The following is an 18,860-nucleotide window of genomic DNA, read 5'->3' as shown; positions in this document are numbered from 1 at the left end:
CTAGCAAACTCATAGAGGAAAAGTGCTCGTAGCATCTATCAAGGCCAGGGATGCTGCTCAGCATCCTATAATGCACAGGACAGCCCACAGCTGAGAGTGAACAGGCCCATTATCAGCAGTGCTGCAGTTGAGAAACCCTGGCCTAAGCTTAAATATCCATCCTTTCCCAGAACTCTCCCCTGTCCCCTGAGATGAAGTCCTTGTATAACACACTTCCACTGGACTCTGTTATTCATTTCTAACTCTGACCACCCAGCTGACCGTGAGCTCCATGGAGGAGGGGTCAGTGTTTTCTTTGTGACTGTTTCCTGGTCCCCATCTCACCACCGGATGACAGTGGTGGTGTTACCAGCTTCAAGAAGTAACAAAATAGGTCAGGCACAGTGGCTCACACCTGTGGTCCCAGCACTTTGGGAGGCCGAGGTGGGCGGATCACCTGAAGTCAAGAGTTCGAGACCAGCTTGGCCAACATGGTGAAACCCCATCTTTACTAAAAATACAAAAATTAGCTGGGCATGGTAGCGCACCCCTGTAATCCCAGCTACTCGGGAGGCTGAGGCAGGAAAATCGCTTGAACCCGGGAGGTGGAGGTTGCAGTGAGCCAAGATCGTGCCACTGCACTCCAGCCCGGGTGACAGAGTGAGATGCTGTCTCAATTTAAAAAAAAAAAAAGAAGAAGTAACAAAATAGAGCCTGGCCCACAAGACTTAGCAAAAATATACTGAAGAGCAACACAAGACTTAGATCTAAGAATTGTTCCCTGTCAAGAAGAAAACAGAGATTCCAGACACAGAGTGGATGGCACTTTTAAGAAACAAAGTTTATTATTCTTCCTAGAAGGCCAACTGGAAGAAAACAAACACCTTACTGTTAAAGTTAAAATGTTATTTGTCTTCTAGAATTAATTTCTTCCCCACTTCTCAGAAGTGGCTTTGAACCTATTTCTTTAGAGACAGGGACTCATTCTGTCACCCAGGCTGCAAAGTGCAATAAAGCGACTGTAGTTCACATCAGCCCTGACCTCCTGGGCTCAAGCGATCCTCCTGCCTCAGCCTCTTAAGTAGCTGGGACTTGAGAGGCACCATGCACGGCTAATTTTTTTTTTTTTTTTTTTTTTTTTTTTAGAAATAGGGGTCTCACCATGTTACCCAAGCTGGTCTTGAACTCCTGGCCTCAAGCAATCCTCCTGCCTAGGCCTTGCAAAGCACTGGGATTAACGGCATGAGCCACTGCAACTGGCCTGAACCTCATTTATAAAAACACAGTTAAAACACAGGCCATTTCTAGTAAATTCAATCATAATTTTTCAAAATCAACATTATCGTGTAGTCAAGAATTTCATGTTGCCCAAAGAGAGGTCTGGCCTTTGCTGTGGTTGAGTGAGCCCTCTCTTTCTTAAAGATCTGTCACTGGAAGTGCCCTCTCCCTTAAACACACAAATAATGAGAGAGGCCTTCTGTATCCTCTCTATGGTGCCACAGCAGTGCCTGCAGTCAGAGGAAATGCAGGCAGGATAGGATACAAGTTCCTGGACAGAACACAAGGACAGCAGGGCCCTCTGGCCACGTGTTCCACGCAGCACTCACTCACCAGAATCCCTGGCCACCCATGGGTTGCGGTGGCCCAGTGTAGGCACTGGTATCACCACCCTCTGAATCTGCACAGCGGCCTTCAGTCCCTGGACAGAGTGACAGGGTCACAGATTAGAGTCAAGAAGCTGAGGGGGCCACTCACACCTGCTCACCCCAAATGAACGTGCATGTTTGATCCTGCTTTGAGGAACATATTAATAAAAAAAGAGAGAGACCCATTTACCTTGTCAGGATTTACCCAATCCTTAAATACAAAGCTAATCACTGTGATCCAAAATGGCCTGGAGAGAGGGCACCCAGGCAGGGGCTGGGGAAGGTGGCACCCTCCAAGGAGGCTCCAGAAGTCAGGGAAAAGCTGGGAAAAAAGTGGGGAGTGGATGGCCAGGAGGTTGAGGGGTGGAGGGAAGATGGAGTTTGGAGGTGGACCCGCGTGAATGAGGAGCAGGCAGTCAGTGGGTTTTTCTGGGAGGAAGACCTCTCCTTGGAGTAGGATGTGGTCTCTTCTCTGCTGGCAGCTGCTCGCTCAGGAAACACATCTGACCTGACTTTCACTTCTAAGGGATCCCTCTGGCCTCTGTGTCCAGGGTGGAGCCCAGGTGCCTGTCAGGAGCAGAACTGGAGTCCAGGAGAACTAACGGTGCCTCTGGGCAGGATGGCAGCAGCAGGGACAGGAGGGGCAGCTGGAGATGGGTTACATTTTGGAGATAACGCTAGCAGGACTTGGTGGTGGATGGGAGGTTGGAGGGTACATGCAGCAGGTCCCTCGGGGGAGGGAACAGGGCAGGGACGAGTGGGAGAAGGCCTTTTCTCCTCATGCAGGGCTCAGGACGTGCCTTACAGCAGCAGTCACCAACCTTTTTGGCACCAGGGACCAGTTTCATGGAAGACAATTTTTCCACAAACCAGGGTAGGGGTATGGTTTTAGCATGAAACTGTTCCACCTCAATTATCAGGCATTAGTTAGATTCTCATAAGGAGCCTGCAGCCTAGATCCCTCGCATGCGCAGTTCACAATAGGATCAGCTGCTGCTGATCCGACAGGAGGCGGAGCTCAGGCATGGATGCTCGCCGCTCACCTCCTGCTCTGCAGCCTGGTTCCTAACAAGCTGGGGGCTAGTACTGGTCCACGGCCTGGGGGTTAGGGACCCTTGCCTTACGGCATCGCTCTCCCATTCTCTCTCTGCCTTGGTAAGGACACGCAGGGCCCTGAGCCAAGAGGTCCTCACTTCCCTGAGCCTGGACGCTCCCTTGCCCAGCCCTCAGGTCATAGGACCTGCCAGTTACTGTCAGTTTCGAGGTTATGGAAGCGGTGGGGCTGGGGTGGAAGGACAGGAAGAAAAAAGGCTGGACCAGGAAAGGCAGGGCCCACGGTCCAACAACCAGACCCTCCCCCAGGACCCACCCTGGAGCCCGCCATCACCCTGGGGACAAGTATATTCAACACAGAAACAGACTCCACCACCCCAAGCCCACAGCCTGGGCCTCCTACAGGCCCCAAACACCCTCCTTTCCCTCCCCTCCCCCAATTTACAGACAACCCACACCCCAGGCCTTCCTGACTGCACCTGGTGCCATCACAGTGAACCTCTCCCAGGCTTACCGTGCATCCCGGAGACCAAGGCGGCTCCTGGAGAGCTGGCCGGTCCTCTCGAATCAATGGTGTCTCCCTCTCTTCTATGGAGGGCACCAGCTGCATCCTCAGGAACAGCCCCGGCCCCTGGCAAAAGACAAGAGGGTGCTGAGCAGGACAGAGGTGGCACCACAGCTGTTCTCAGCCCGAGAGACCTTTGGTTTGGGGCTTAGGGCTGCCAGAAGTCAAGGCAAATGGGGATGGGTGCAGTGGCTCATGCCCATAATCCCAGCACTTTGGGAGGCTGAGGTGGAAGAATTGCTTGAGGCCAGGAGTTCAAGACCAGCCTGGCCAACATGGCGAAGCCCCATTGATATGGTTTGGCTCTGTCCCCATCAAAATCTCATCTTGGATTCCCACGTGTTGTGGGAGGGACCCAGTGGGAGGTAACTGATTCATGGGGACAGGTCTTTCCCATGATTGTTCTCGTGATAATGAGTAAGTCTCACGAGATCTGATGGTTATTATAAGGGGAGTTTTCCTACACAAGGTCTCTTTACTTGCTGCCATCCATGTAAGACGTGACTTGTTCCTCCTTGCCTTCTGCCGTGATTGTGAGGCTTCCCTGGCCACATGGAACTGTAAGTCCAATTAAACCTTTCTCTTTTGTAAATTGCCCAGTCTTGGGTATGTCTTTATCAGCAGTGTGAACACAGACTAATACACCCATCTCTACTAAAAATACAAAAATTAGCCAAGTGTGGTAGTGTACATCTAAGCTCCCAGCTGCTTAGGAGGCTGAAGCATGAGAATCACTTGAACCTGGGAGGCAGAAGTTGCAGTGAGCTGAGATCACAACACTGCACTCCAGCCTGGACGACAGAGCGAGATTGTGTCTTAAAAAAAAAGTCAGGGTACACGGGTCTGACATCTGGTAGCCTCAGACCCAGTAACTACTCCCCACCTACGGCAGGCACCAGCTACCACCGAGGGTCTCGAGGCTTGAACACACTGCAGATACAGAGACAGACCTGAGGTTAGGACAGAGCCCCTGAAGAGGCTATAAGACATTTCACTATAGAAAGGTGTGGCACAGAGGGATGGCCGTGTGAAGAGGCAGCAGGAGGGTGGCCAACTGCAAGCCAAGGAGAGAGTCCTCAGGAGAACCCAGCCCTGCCGCCACCTTGATCTTGGGCTTCCAGCCTCCATAAGGGTGAGAAAATAAGTTTCTGCTATTTAAGTCACCCAAAAACCAAAACAGAAAGCAAGGTCGGGAGATCTTGGTTCTGAACAGGAATGCTGTCCTTGTCCACAGGGCATCCATCATTCACAGGGCCAAACTGCCTGCCAACTTCGTCTCCAAATCCCCTGTGACCCAGAGCCCACATGCCATACCAGCTCCTTATCTCACTCTCACCCAGCCAATATTTCCCCTGCCCTAAATCAACCAGGGACAGCACCTATCCCCCAAGGTCCACTAAAATTATTCAAACTGACAAATCCTGAGTGGTTTACCCTGTGGAAACTCCAAGAAAGGCTCTGGCCTGGGCTATCCCCTCGCTCCTTTCTGCCTCCAGGCTGACCTTGGTGCTTCCCTGTGTGGACCTTTGTGGCATGGTGTGCCCTGTCCTCCCAGGAAATACAAGTAATCAAAATTTTCCAATGACATTGGCCTCTCTGTGTCATAAATCAAAATCCCACGGGTACATTTTGAGACAAATGTTTCCATCAGAATCATTTTGACACAGGTCACTCAACTTAAAGAAACTGTTTTTAGGCGTTCTGCCTATTTGTCGAACAAATATGTACGGGCTGATATGGTTTGGCTGTGTCCCCACCCAAATCTCATCTTGAATTGTAGTTCCCATAATCCCCGTATGTCATGGGAGGGACCCGGTGGGAGGTAATTGAATCATGGGGGCGGTTACCCCCATGCTGCTGTTCTCGAAATAGTGAGTGAGTTCTCCCGAGATCTGATGGGTTTTTTTTTTTTTTTGAGACGGAGTCTTGCTGTCGCCCAGGCTGGAGTGCAGTGGCGCGATCTCGGCTCACTGCAAGCTCCGCCCCCTGGGGTTCACGCCATTCTCCTGCCTCAGCCTCCCAAGTAGCTGGGACTACAGGCGCCCGCCACCACGCCCAGCTAATTTTTTGTATTTTTAGTAGAGATGGGGTTTCACCGTGTTAGCCAGGATGGTCTCGATCTCCTGACCTCATGATCCGCCCGCCTCGGCCTCCCAAAGTGCTGGGATTACAGGTGTGAGCCACCACGCCCGGCCACGATCTGATGGTTTTATAAGGGGTTTTCCCCCCTTTTGTTTATACTTCTCCTTGCTGCCCACCATGTGAAGGATGTGTTTGCGTCCCCTGCCGCCATGTTGTAACTTTCCTGAGGCCTCCCCAACCATGCTGAACTGTGAGTCAATTAAACCTGCATCCTTTATAGATGACCCAACTCGGGTATCTCTTTATCAGCAGGGTGAGAACAGACTAAGACATGGGCACTGCTAGTGCAGGCCCTGGGGATGCAGCAGAGGATGAGAGCAGCAACACTGCAGCCTCAAGGAGCCGGGTGTCTGCAGAAGAGGCAGCTGTGGGGTGGGCCTGGGACAGAAGAAGGGCTGAGCCTGGAGAGGCCTGCTCCTCAGCCTCCCTTGGGGCGTTTTATTTTTCTTTTTTTGAGACAGAATCCTGCTCCGTCTCCCAGGCTGGAGAGCAGTGGTGCAAACACATGGCTCACTGCAGCCTTGAATTCCTGGGCCCAAGCAATTTTCTCGCCTCAGCCTCCCAAGTAGCTGAACTACAGGTGCACACCACCACACCTAGCCATGACTAATTTTTGTATGTTTTGCAGAGATGGGTTCTTGCTATATTGCCCAGGCTGGTTTCAAACTCCTGGGCTCCAGTGGTCCTCCCACCTCAGCCTCCTGAGTTGCTGGGATTCTGGGGTGAGCCCCTGTGCCTGGCTTCCTTGGGACTCTTCTAAGAGCAGTTTCCCACCCTCCTCTTCACTGGTCCCTCTGCTGGACCAGCCGACCAAAGAGAGGGAGGCCACGGGGACTCAATCTGTCCCTGGCCATCAGCACCTTTTCCCACGTGACAGGGAGGTTTCGGAGCCACCATACAGGGTCTCAATGATTGTGACAAGGCACAATGATGCCTGGCATGGCCTGGAAGGGCTACCTAAAGGGTCAGCACCATCAACCCAGCAGCAGGTTGTATGATCGTCAGGCAGTAGAACCTGACAGCTGAGACTGTGGTCTCTGCGGTTAGGTCTGGGTTCAACTCCTAGCTCCAAACCCACCTCTACTACTCACGGGCTGGATGTCTTCAGGGATGAACTGCTCAGCTTCTCTAAACATGTGTCCATAGGTGGACCTCCTCTGCCCACTCAGAATAGTCTGTGACCGCCTGTTTCCTGGGGCTCTGATGTAACAAGAGCCCCATGCCTGCCACTCTCAGCACCCATTATGGAGGGGCTTGCTGGGCTGGGTGTGGAGTTCTGTGGAGGGCACTGGAGCCCTGTACTGAAAGGAGAGAGCCCACAGAAACAAAGAGGGCACCGGGCCCTCATTGCTCATTCTCCCTCCCTCTCTCCTTTCTTCACATGGGGTCCACCTGCTGAGCAAGAGAGACATGGAGGTGGAGGATGGGGCCTGGAGATGCCTTCTGCAACACCTTATCCATTCATTCCTTCATTCAACAAGCACTGGGGGCTACATGACACACAGAATGCCCTGCAATGGCAGCCTGCACAACACAGCGAGACTTCGTCTCCAAAACAATTTTTTAAAATCAGCCAGGTGTAGTGGTGCGTGCCTGTAGTCCCAGCTACTCGGGAGGAGGCTGAGGCAGGAAGAGCACTTGAGATATTAAGTTCAAAGCTACAGGGAGCTATGATCGTGCCAGTGCACTCCTGCCTAGGTGACAGAACAAGACCCCATATCTATTTAAAAAGAAAAGAAAGAAAAAAGGATGTTCTGTAATGAGGCTTACCGCAACCACCACATCGGATGAGGAACCTGCAATCCAGCAGCCCTGATAAGACATTCTCAGAACTCAAGGTCTCAAAACCCAAGCATCTGATCCCAAGGAGCTACTGGAGGGTGTTCTCCACCAAAACAAGAGTGTAAACCAAGGACGAGGAGGGCCTGGGGAGTGAGGAGGGCTGTCAGCTGCCCAGGGGTCTGTTGCAGCCAGGCAGGTTGTGAGTTTTGGCTGATCTGCAGCCCACACCAAGCTGCACAGGGTTGAGGCTTCTCTGTGTTCCAGAAGCTTCCCTGGCAAAGAAGTTGAATGTGGGTCTCTAAAACCGAGGCCACTGCACCCCATCCACTGTGTGGGGCATCCCTGACGCTCTGATGCTGACACCCATCCATGACACAGGGGAAGGGGCACTGACTGAGGGATCCCGGGGTTCTCACTGACCCTGGGACTAATACGCCCCACTTGGGGGTGAGGCTGAGCTCTGTGCCTCCTTCTAACCAAACCCTAACTCTAACTTTCACCAATACTCAGGAATGGGAACTCAAACTTTGGAAGGTCCTCTTGTTTGAGGCGGAGGAAATTCAGGGCCAAAGGGGGGATGGTGGGGACTCCGTGCATATTTTCTCCTGTACTATTAATGTACAAGCTCGTATGGAAGGCTTTTTCCACACTGAAAAGGGCTTCCTTCCAGTGTGGGATCTAGACTGGTCTCCTAAGAAGAAAAGGATGCCCAACAACTTTCCCACATTCTTTCCAATCAAAGTGGCCTCTGTCTTGCCAGTTCTCTCACCCACATCCAGGTTACAGCTCCTCCAGAAACATTTCCTGCCTCCTTTCAACTCATCAGGAGCCTTTTCTCCAGGTGGAGCTTGCTCCTGACAAGAGGTGAGTAATGGCTGGGCCCACTGGCTCACACCTGTAGTCCCAGCTACTTGGGTGGCTGAGGTGGGAGGAACGCATGAGGCCAGGAGTTCGAGATCATCCTGGGCAACATAGCAAGACCCCATCTCTAAGAAAAAAAAAAAGAAAGAAAAAGAAAAAAATTAGCTGGGCATGGTGACTCAGGCCTGTGGTCCCAGGTACTCGGGAGGCTAAGGTAGAAGGATCGCTTGAGCCCAGGAGTTTGAGGCTGCAGTGAGCCATGAACATGCCGCTGCATTCCAGCCTGTGTGGCAGAGCAAGACCCTGTCTTTTAAAAAACAAAAAAAGAGGTGAGTGATGGTGGAAAGCTCGCCAATATCTGTGCCAGTGCCCAGGGGTCCTCCCCACCGGGAGCATATTCTCAGCATTTTCAAGCCATGCCTTGTTTAGACAGCTGGAGTTCGTCAAGTTGAGTGTGTTGCCAGCTCTACCACAGGGCTGCCTCCTATTCACAATGGGGCTTCTCTACTAGGAGGGGTTTTTCTGACAGTTGCTGAGGAGGAAGTCGTATTTCGCACACTCAATGTCTGACTCACATTTATTAAAATGTTTCCTTCAGGAAACCTTCTAGAAAAAAAGAATCTTGAGGCAGGCAGATCACTTGAGGCCAGGAGTTCGAGACGAGCCTGGCCAACACAGTGAAACCCTGTCTCTACCAAAAAATACAAAAATTAGCCAGACGTGGTGGTGCACGCCTGCAGTCCCAACTACTCGGGAGGCTGAAGCAGGAAAATCACTCGATCCTGGGAGGTGGAGGCTGAAATGAGCCGAGATCATGCCACTGCACTCCAGCCTGGGTGACAGAGCAAGACTCTGTCTCAAAAAAAAAAAAAGTCTTGAGCAACAGTCAGGGTTTGCCCAAATTCAGAAGTCACAGGCACTCTCCTCAGACACTGTTTCCCTTCCAAGAGACACCCATGCTGCTAACATCTCCCTGGCTCTGGTCCTGTATTTCCACCTCACGTGTTCCTCAACTTCTCCCATGCTGGGAGCCGGGGAAAACCCCGTGCATCTTACCATTTGCATGTCCCTGGAGGATGCTTCTTCCAAAAGATCCTGCATAGAAGGCAACTCTTTGGGTTTAAGTTGAGATTCCCAGGCTGAAATGAATGGGAGAAAAAATGAACTCCTTTCAGAAAGAAATAGTGACATTAATTGAAAATATATATTCACATATATATGTGAATATATATACACACTATACACACATAGGCTTTTTCTTTTAATGTTGAATATAAATATTCAAATTTTAATACCGAATACATATATTCAAGTTGAGATTTCCAGTCTGAAATGAATTGGGAAAAAATAAACTCCTTTCAAAAAGAAATAGTGGCATAAAATTGAAAATATATATGTGTGTATATATATATATCTATATATATCTATATTTGTGTGTGTGTACACACATACACGTTTTTTGGTTTTTGTTGTTTTTTTTGAGACAGAGTCTTGCTCTTTCGCCCAGGCTGGAGTGCAGTGGCGCAATCTTGGCTCACTGCAACCTCTGCCTCCTGAGTTCAAGCAATTCTCTGCCTCAGCCTCCCAAGTAGTTGGGATTACAGGCACCCGCCACCACGTCTGGCTAATTTTTTTTGTATTTTTAGTAGAGACAGGATTTCACCATCTTGGCCAGGCTGGTCTTGAACTCCTGACCTTGTGATCCACCCGCCTCAGCCTCCCAAAGTGCTGGGATTACAGGCATGAGCCACATGTTTTCTTTACTTTTTATTTTTGAGATAGGGTCTCACTCTGTCACCCAGGCTGGAGTGCAGTGGTGCGATCTTGGCTCACTGCAACCTCCACCTCCCAGGTTCAAGCAATTCTTGTGCCTCAGCCTCCCAAGTAGCTGGGATTACAGGCATGCACCACCATGCCCAGCTAATTTTTTTTTTTTTTTTTTTTTTTTTTTGAGACGGAGTCTCACTCTGTCGCCCAGGCTGGAGTACAATGGCATGATCTTGGCTCACTGCAACCTCCGCCTCCCAGGTTCAAGTGATTCTAGTGTCTCAACCTCCTGAGTAGCTGGGATTACAGGCGCGCACCACCATGTCAGGCTAATTTTTGTATTTTTAGTAGAGACAGGGTTTCACCATGTTGGGCCAGGCTGGTCTCGAACTCCTGACCTGAAGTGATCCACCCAAAGTGCCGGGACTGCAGGCATGAGCCACCATGCCCAGCCCAGCTTTTAATACTGACCTTAGACTTGGGAAGATCCCGAAAGGGAAGACAGCATCTGTATGTAGGGCTATGTGTGGACTCTGGCAGTCATAGGAATGAGGGGGAAATGAGAGGCAATTTCCTAGCTAAGAATTCTATGAGGACTGAGACTATTTCCAGAAAGCAGATGTTATTAGAAAAAAGAGTAAGAAAGAACTAGACAAAGAACATACATAAAAAGGTTAAATTTAAAGAGGAATTGGATGACAAGTATGGGCAAGAATGTGGATAAATCAAAACTCTCATCACCACTGGTGGGAATGTAAAATGGTGTACCTGTGTTGGAAAGTGGTATGACAGTTGCTCAAGAAGTTAAGCACAGCATTACCATATGAGCCAGCAATTCTGCTCCTCAGTATATACCTAAGAGAATTAAGTACATGTCTACATAAATCTTGTACACAAGGCCAGGCACGGTGGCACACGCCTGTAATCCCACCACTCTGGGAGGCCAAGGTGGGAGGATCACCCAAGCCCAGGAGTTCAAGACCAGCCTGGGCAACATAGGAAGAATGGTCTCTAGAAAAAAATTTAAAATTAGCCAGGCATGAGGGCATGCACCTGTGGTCCCAGCTACTCAAGAGACTGAGGTGGGAGGATCGCTTGAGCCCAAAAGGCTGAGGCTGCAGTGACCTATGATTGCACCACTGCACTCCAGCCTGGGCGACAGAACAAGACCCTATCTCAAAAAAAAAAAAGAAAAGAAAAAAGAAATATTGTACACAAACATTCACAGCAACATTATTCACAATAGCTAAAAAGTAGAAACAATCCAACTGTCTATCAACTGATGAACGAATAATCAAAATGTAGCTTATCCATACAATGTATATTATTCAGCCTTAAAAAAGGAATTAAGTTCTGATTCATGCAACAACATGGATGGATCTGGAAAACATAAAGCTAAGTGAAAGAAGACAGATACTGCTGTAGTTTAAGTGTGTCCTCCACAGTTCATGGGTTGGAAGCAATTCCCATACAACAGTATTGAGAGCTGGAACTTTAAAAGGTGATTAGGTGGCCGGGCACAATGGCTCACGCCTGTAATCCCAGCATTTTGTGAGGCTGAGGTGGGTGGACCACGAGATGAGGAGTTCTCGACCAGCCTAACCAACACAGTGAAACCCCATCTCTACTAAAAATACAAAAATTAGCCGGGTGTGGTGGTGTGCACCTGTAGTCCCAGCTACTCAGGAGACTCAGGCAGGAGAATCGCTTGAACCCAGGAGGCAGAGGTTGCAGTGAGCCGAGATCGTACCACTGCACTCCAGCCTGGGTGACAGGGCGAGACTCTGTCCCAAAAAAAAAAAAAAAAAAAAAAAGGTGATTAGGTCATGAGGAATCTGCCCTGTGATTACTTCAGAAGGGGGTTAGTTATCTCAAGAGTGGCCTTGCTGTAAAAACCAGTCTGGGCCTCTCTTGTTCTCTTGCAACATGATCTCGTCCACCATGTTATGATGCTGCAAGAAGGCCCTTACCAGATGCAGCCCCTCAGCCTTAGACTTCCCAGCCTCCAGAACCAGGAGTCAAATAAACTTCTATTGTTTATAAACTACGCAGTCTAACTTACTTGCAACACAAAACTATTATACTAAGCCGGATACCAAAGGCTACTTATGATACGATTTCCATATACAAATGTCTATATAGGACAATCCATAGAGACAGAAAGCAGATTAGTGGCTGCCAGGGGCTGAGGGAGGGGTAATGGGGAGTAACTGCCCATGGGGACAGGGTTTCTACTTGGTGTGATGAAAATGTTCTGGAATTAGGTAGTGGTGATGTTTACACAAGGTTGTGAACCACTGAACTGCACACTTTAAAGGGGTGAATTTCATGGTGTGTGACTTATAGCTCTAATTTTTGTTTCGTTTTGTTTTTTGGAGACAGAGTCTCGCTCTATCCCCCAGGCTGGAGTGCAGTGATGCAATCTTGGCTCACTGCAACTTCTACCTCCCAGGTTCAAGCAATTCTCATGCCTCAGCCTCCCAAGTAGCTGGGATTACAGGTGCGCACCATCACATCCAGCTAATTTTTGGTAGAGATGGGGTTTTGCCATGTTGGCCAGGCTGGTCTCGAACTCCTGACCTCAGGTGATCCACCAGCCTCAGCCTCCCAAAGTGCTGGGATTACATGCAAGAGCCACCACACCTGGCCCTCTAATTTTTTAAGAGAAATTAGAACAAATCTTTTTCTGAAACCAAAGGAAAGTAGGAGAGGAGGGCTAGAAAGTGAAAATAGAAGAGAAGCTAAAGGAACTTGAGAAACCTCGCTCCGAATGGCCTTCGATGTCCCCTCAGAACAAAGGGCCTTTGAAAATGCTCTTGACACTTCCCAAGGCACACCACCCAACCAGGGGGGTCGGGGGATCCACAGCCTGCCTGGTACTCACCAACACCTGTGGCATGGAGAATCCCTCGTTCTGTTGCCTTTGGCTCTGCTCTTTGCCCCAGCTGGGAGACACAACTGGGTTTGCATGGTGGAGTTCCTGCACGTGAAGAAAGACACAGGCACTGAGAGAGAGAGGGCTTGCAGGGGAAAACAAACTCTTGTTTCTCAACTCAAACTCTCCTTCAGCTTCAACATGGGCTTCAGATTCTCTGGGCTGAGCAAGTGTGATGGGTAGCAATGGGATCTTGCCCAATAGCTAATGAACTCAGGACCCAACCCACAAACACCCTCCCCTCTGCCCCAAGGGGCTGAGGCTGTCTCACCTCAGAACCCTGGGGCCAAATTCAAGGAGACCCAAACAGGGCCTTACTACAGAGGGAAAGAAGTCAATGCAACAGATGAAGCTTTGTCATCCTGTGGACGGTAAGTGCCACAAAGCCTAAGCCACGTCTGTCTTGTTCACATGGCAGGCGCTTAAGAAGCATTTAGTGCCTGCGTACAGGAAGGAGCCAGGTGACGCCAGCCTTACCCCTGGAGGCCAGGGTCCTGCACTGGTCAAGCATCCTGTATTTGCACAGGCTCCTCCGTGCGCTGTCCAGCAATGCCCACTCCTGGATGAACTCCACGGCCACATCCTCAAAGGTGACGGATTCCTAAAACAGCACACACGTTCTGGCTCGGCAAAGACCACCCCCACCACTGAGCAGAACGACTGGTTATCACTGGAGAAGAGAAAATGTTCAGACACAGCAGGCGTGGAAAATCCAGCCTAAAGCCTATTTTCGTAAATAATGTTTTCTTGGCACGCAGCCACGTGCATTTATTTACAATGCATCAATGGCTGTTTTGAGGCCACAACGGCAGAACTGAGTAGTTGTGACAGAGATCACATGGGCCACCAAGCTGAAATGTTTACTTTCTTTTAACATTTGGATAAATCCTAAAGTGTAAGTTTTGGCTCTCTGTGTAACTCCACTGACTTGTGATGGCCAGAGCCTGTCCCTCCCAGCTTAGAGAGTTTTTCCTAAACTCTTTATCACAAATTGGCACAGCATCACAAATTTGGGATTGAAAGCTTAATTTCTGTGAAGTCCCTGGGATCCCCCAAGACTTACGTCCTTAATTATATACTTGTGAAAGTAGGACTTCCATTGCATCTGAGAGTCTTTTCCTTTTTTTTTTTTTTTTTTGAGACAGTCTTGCTCTGTCGTCCAGGCTGGAGTGCAGTGGCGCCATCTCGGCTCACTGCAACCTTCACCTCCTGGGTTCAAGCGATTTTCCTGCCTCAGCCTCCCAAGTAGCTGGGATTACAGGCGCGTGCCACACACCTAGCTAACTTTTTGTATTTTTAGTAGAGACAGAGTTTCACCATGTTGGCCAGGCTGGTCTTGAACTCCCAGCCTCAAGTGATCTGCCCGCCTCGGCCTCCCAAAGTGCTGGGATTACAGGCATGAGCCACCACGCCCGGCCTCATCTGAGAATCCTTTTAATTGCAGAATTCTTCAGAGCAGCGCTGTCCAACAGACATCACTCTCTGATGATGGGAATGTTCCATGCCTGCGCTTTCCAGAAAGGGGCTACCAGCACATGTGGCTGTTGAGCACTTGGGCAATGTGACTAGGGCGACTGAGAAACTGAGCGCTTAAACTTTTTAATTTTTTTTTTTTTTTTTTTTTTTTTTAGAGACAGGGTTTTACTCTGTAGCTTAGGCTGGAGTGCAGGGTCATGACAATCCTAGCTCAATGCAGCCTCAATCTCCTGGGCTCAAGCTATCCTCCCATCTCGACCTCCCAAGTAGCTGCGATTCCAGGCACACACAACCATGCCCGGCTAAATGTACTGAATCTTAATTAATTTAAGCTGAATTTATATTTCTATGGCCACATGTGTTTTCAATAGGTCTCATCAGGGATGACAAGGATGGCCCTGGAGGAGCTCCGCTCAGAGCCCCAGGGTCTGCTGTGGGACTCTTCTTCCATGCCACCTCTAGAGGTCAGGCACAGAAGGAAGTCCCTAGGTCCCCTAGGGCAGGGATGAGGATGCTCCTCACTCACCCTTCCCTTTCTTCCTCAGTTGGGGAGGGAAGTGGCGAGAGAGAAGACAGGGCCCAGAGGACATAGTTATCCTACATATCCACCCCTTCAGCCACAGGAGCCCCCAGTTTCCTCACCATGACACTGGAGCCAGGGTTTGAGGTCTCAGTCGGTGTTCTCCCTGCAATAAAAGAGACACTGAGGTAAAAGAAGGGGTGAGGACGGAAGCAGAGCATTTTGGGGGATCTCCAGCAGAGTGGCCACAATCAAAACCCTTACAGGACATTTATCTCCATAAGCAACATGTTGGCCCCGAAGGCACCTTTCAAACAACAGCCTCTAGTGACTGCTACTGACTCTTCCCATGTCATCAAAGGAACATTTTAACTTCTAGCTTCCCTCAAAATACCTCTAAGATCTTCTACTTTTCCTCCACTGCCCATATGAAGGTGTGATTTGATATTTATTTCTTAAACGATTTTTGCCTCTCTCTCTCCAACTGTGATGTAAACCTTTTTTTTTGAGTCTCACTCTGTTGCTCAGGCTGGAGGCCAAGGTGGGTGGATCACTTGAGGTCAGGAATTTGAAACCAGCCTGGCCAATATGGTGAAACCCCATCTCTACTAAAAATACAAAAATTAGCTGGGCATGGTGGCACACGCCTATAATCCCAGCTGCTCGGGAGGGAGGCTGAGGCAGGAGAGTTGCTTGAACCCAGGAGGCGGAGGTTACAGTGAACTGAGATCGCGCCACGGCATTGCAGCCTGGGCAACAGACTAAGACTCCATGTCAAGAAAAAAAAAAAGAATAAGGTCCAGGTCAAGCACGGTGGCTCACGCCTGTAATCCCAGCACTTTGGAAGGCCGAGGCAGGCGGATCACTTGGGGTCAGGAGTTCAAGACCAGCCTGGCCAACATGGTGAAACCCCATCTCTACTTAAAATACAAAAATTAGCTGGGCATGGTGGCACACACCTGTAATCCCAGCTACTCAGGAAGCTGAGGCCAGAAAATCGCTGGAACCCGGGAGGTGGAGGCTGCAATGAGCCCAGATCCCACACTGCACTCCAGCCTGGGTGACAGAGCAAGACTCTGTCTGAAAGAAAAATAAAAATAAAAAGAAGATCCAATGCTCACAATGATCTTCAGGGACCTGCCTCCCTCTCTCACCTGGCTCATCCATTCAGTACTTTATTTTCTCTACTTTAGCTTTCTCTACCTGTTCTCAGCTCCTGGAACACAGCAGGCTTTGTACTGCCTGAAAGACTGTACATCTGGAATGTTCTCTCAAGTTTCCTCCGCTACCCCACTCCACAGCTAGACTCCTTGTGTAGCTACGTACAACTCATCTGGAAGGTTCAAACATTTGTTCCTTTTCAGATGTGTTTCCTGACATCCTCCCCAAGTTCTCCTGTTCCACGTTCTCATATTGCCTTTGGCACTATTAATTTACCAATATTATTAGCTAGAATAAAGCCTCCATAGGGGCAAGCACTGTAACTATTTCAGTCCCACTGTTTCCCCATGTACAGGGTCCAATTCATTGAGGGCACCCCAGTGAAAATATGCCAAATAATCAACACTCCTCAAGAATGACTCAGTATAGCTAGCCTAAGAAGGAATATGCCCACGCACACACAAAACACAGTATGAGGCCAGGTATGGTGGCTCACGCCTATAATCCCAGCACTTTGGGAGGCCGAGGCGGGTGGATCACCTGAGGTCAGGAGTTCCAGACCAGCCTGGCCAACATGGTGAAACCCCGTCTCTACCAAAAATACAAAAATTAGCCGGGCATGGTGGCGGGCGCCTATAATCACAGCTGCCTGGGAAGCTGAGGCACGAGAATTGCTTGAACCCAGGAGGCGGAAGCTGCAGTGAGCCGAGATTGTGCCACTGCACTCCAGCGTGGGTGATGAAGTGAGACTCTGTCTCAAAAAAAAAAAAAAAGGACAATATGACACCATAAAAATCAAATATAAGAATAACTTAAAATGCCTGTCTTTCATAAGACATGATCACACAAGTTTCAGGTATCTTTAAGAAACAATATTAATTCTTTTTAAAAAGGCAAGGCAAGCGCATATATTCTTTGTGGAAACAAACACCTCACTCATAAAACTGAAATCTGATGCATGATTTTCCTCTGGAGTTAATTTTTTCCTGATTTCTCAGTAGACATGAGCTTTAACCCCATTATTAAAAAAGACATCCCACTTATGGCCAACTCAATTTGAATTTCCAGTACTAACAAAGTTTATATCATCTTTTCCCTGAAGTTCCATTAGCTTTGAAGCTCTGTGATTCACATGCTTGGGGGAAGGACTGGAGCCAACTTGAAAAGATCTGAATAACAGTCTTACATTTCCTTGATAATAATATTTGTGAAATAACTGAGAAACGGCTTTTCTTGACCTAACAGTGAGAAACTTGATGCCCACAGCAGAAGTAAAAGTCGTCTCAAACATAGAAAATAAAGAAAAACAAAAACAAAAAAAATTAAGAACTCCTCCTTTTGTTGTTGTTTTTGTTTTTGAGATGGAGTCTTGCGCTGTCACCCAGGCTGGAGTGCAGTGGCACAATCTCAGCTCACTGCAACCTCCGCCTCTGGGGTTCAAGCGATTCTCCTGCCTCAGCCTCCCGAGTAGTTGGGATTACAGGCGCCCACCACTACCCTTGGCTAATTTGTGTATTTTTAGTAAAGACAGGGTTTCACCATGTTGGCCAGGCTGGTCTCGAACTCCTGACCTCAGGTGATCCACCCGCCTCGGCCTCCCAAAGTGCTGGGATTATAGGAGTGAGCCACCAAGCCTGGCCAAAAGCTTTCTTATGAGAAAGAAAAGAAGAAAGAAAAAGTTATGGAAAAGGAAGAGATGCAAAGCCAAGCTAACAGATATTAAGCTAAAAGACTTCAAATTGTCAGTCTCCAAAAGAAATCTCTCGTCATCTAATTCATTCCTTAATGGAGGATGCATTCAATTTTTTAAGTAAATTTGGCCAATCAATTAAACCAGTTTGCACATGTGGACCTAGACCTCACTTTCCAGTTGCAAAGCTAGATAATATTATCATATCAAATAAAACGTGAATTACTAATTCGCAGTTATCTTGCATACTGTAGGCAAGGTAGGGCCGTCTTTATGCACTTTCCCTAAAAATTGGGAAGGACAGGTGAGAGCTGGGGCCGGTGTCACCACATTTCTGAGCTGTGGGACCTGGACTGTTTGGGATTTCCCTTTTGACAGGATGACAGCCCTGTCTGCCCGGACGGGGGGTACCTGAGAGCGAGAGACCGGGCGGCGGGCGCCCAGATGCGAGGCCCTGACTGTGCGGGCCTCACGCCGGCCACCGGCTGATCGCAGGGAGGAAGCCCCTCACACAGGCGGAGCTGTTCTAGGCCCTCCAGTCCCTCCCCGCGCCAGCCGAGCCCTCCCCGCCCTCCCCGCCCTCCCCGCCCTCCCGAGGGGCCGGGCCACACCTGCAGACCAGCCGGAGACACTCCCACCGTGCCGTGCCGCGCCGCGCCGCGCAGCACAGCTCAGCCGCCGTCGGCCGCCGCCGCGCGCACTTCCGCTTCCGGTCTCGGGGCCGCCGGGAACGGAAGTGGCTGTGGCTCCGGCTGTTGTGGCCAGGGTAGCCTTAGGCGGCGGCAGAAAAACTAACGTCTTCTTTAAGCCTCCAAGGAGAAATTCTAGTATTCTTACCCGGGGGATGAGGTTAGGCTCTGGAGTGGGGTCCCACAGAGCATGGAGGGTGGTGCTGGGGGCGGAGCCTATGTCCGAGGGACAGGGATGGGGTGGGGCTTAGGTCCCAGGGGCAAAAGTGGGGCGGGGCCTGTGCGCGGGGGCGGGGTGGAGTGTGGCTTGCCCTCCGACGGCTGATGGGCGGGGCTTGCACCCCAATGGCGGAGTGGGCGGGGCCTTGGTTTGGAGAGTGGTAGTAGGGGCGGGTCGTGCGCCTAAGGGGCAAAAATGGGGCGGGGCTTGTGCTTGGGGTGGGAATGGGAGCTGAACTTGCATTCGGAAGGCGGGATGAGGGTACCTGGGCTTCAAGGGTTGAGAGGGGGACACCCGACCCCTCCCTGGGGCTCTTTAGGGATGCTCAATATTTAACTTACCCTTTTCTCCTTCCTTTTCCCCAACCCCTTCCA

General features: G+C 49.8%; 1 protein-coding gene across 5 annotated transcripts in view; it reads right to left on the bottom strand.

Annotated features, from left to right (window-relative positions):
• Nucleotides 1–18,562, bottom strand: part of ZNF333 (zinc finger protein 333) — a 30,766-nt gene extending 12,204 nt beyond the window's left edge. The window contains exons 1-7 of one of the 5 annotated variants that reach the window (XM_512445.7): nucleotides 18,189–18,562; nucleotides 14,849–14,892; nucleotides 13,208–13,331; nucleotides 12,680–12,775; nucleotides 9,085–9,167; nucleotides 3,193–3,309; nucleotides 1,591–1,678 (exon numbers count right to left, since the gene is read on the bottom strand). In XM_512445.7, the coding sequence (XP_512445.3) occupies nucleotides 1,591–1,678; nucleotides 3,193–3,309; nucleotides 9,085–9,167; nucleotides 12,680–12,775; nucleotides 13,208–13,331; nucleotides 14,849–14,851 (511 nt within the window). In that variant the 5' untranslated portion in view covers nucleotides 14,852–14,892; nucleotides 18,189–18,562. Of the gene's footprint in view, nucleotides 1–1,590; nucleotides 1,679–3,192; nucleotides 3,310–6,463; nucleotides 9,168–12,679; nucleotides 12,776–13,207; nucleotides 13,401–14,848; nucleotides 14,893–18,188 lie in introns of those variants that run through there. The other 4 variants (XM_009434902.5, XM_016946967.2, XM_063801295.1 and 1 more) reach the window with 4 other exon arrangements.
• Between the last annotated feature and the right edge of the window lie 298 nt (nucleotides 18,563–18,860).

The sequence above is a fragment of the Pan troglodytes genome, chromosome 20 (assembly GCF_028858775.2).
Source record: "Pan troglodytes isolate AG18354 chromosome 20, NHGRI_mPanTro3-v2.0_pri, whole genome shotgun sequence".
Taxonomy (NCBI): domain Eukaryota; kingdom Metazoa; phylum Chordata; class Mammalia; order Primates; family Hominidae; genus Pan; species Pan troglodytes.
Note: the sequence above shows the minus strand (reverse complement) of the source record. Positions and strands in the feature narration are given on the sequence as shown.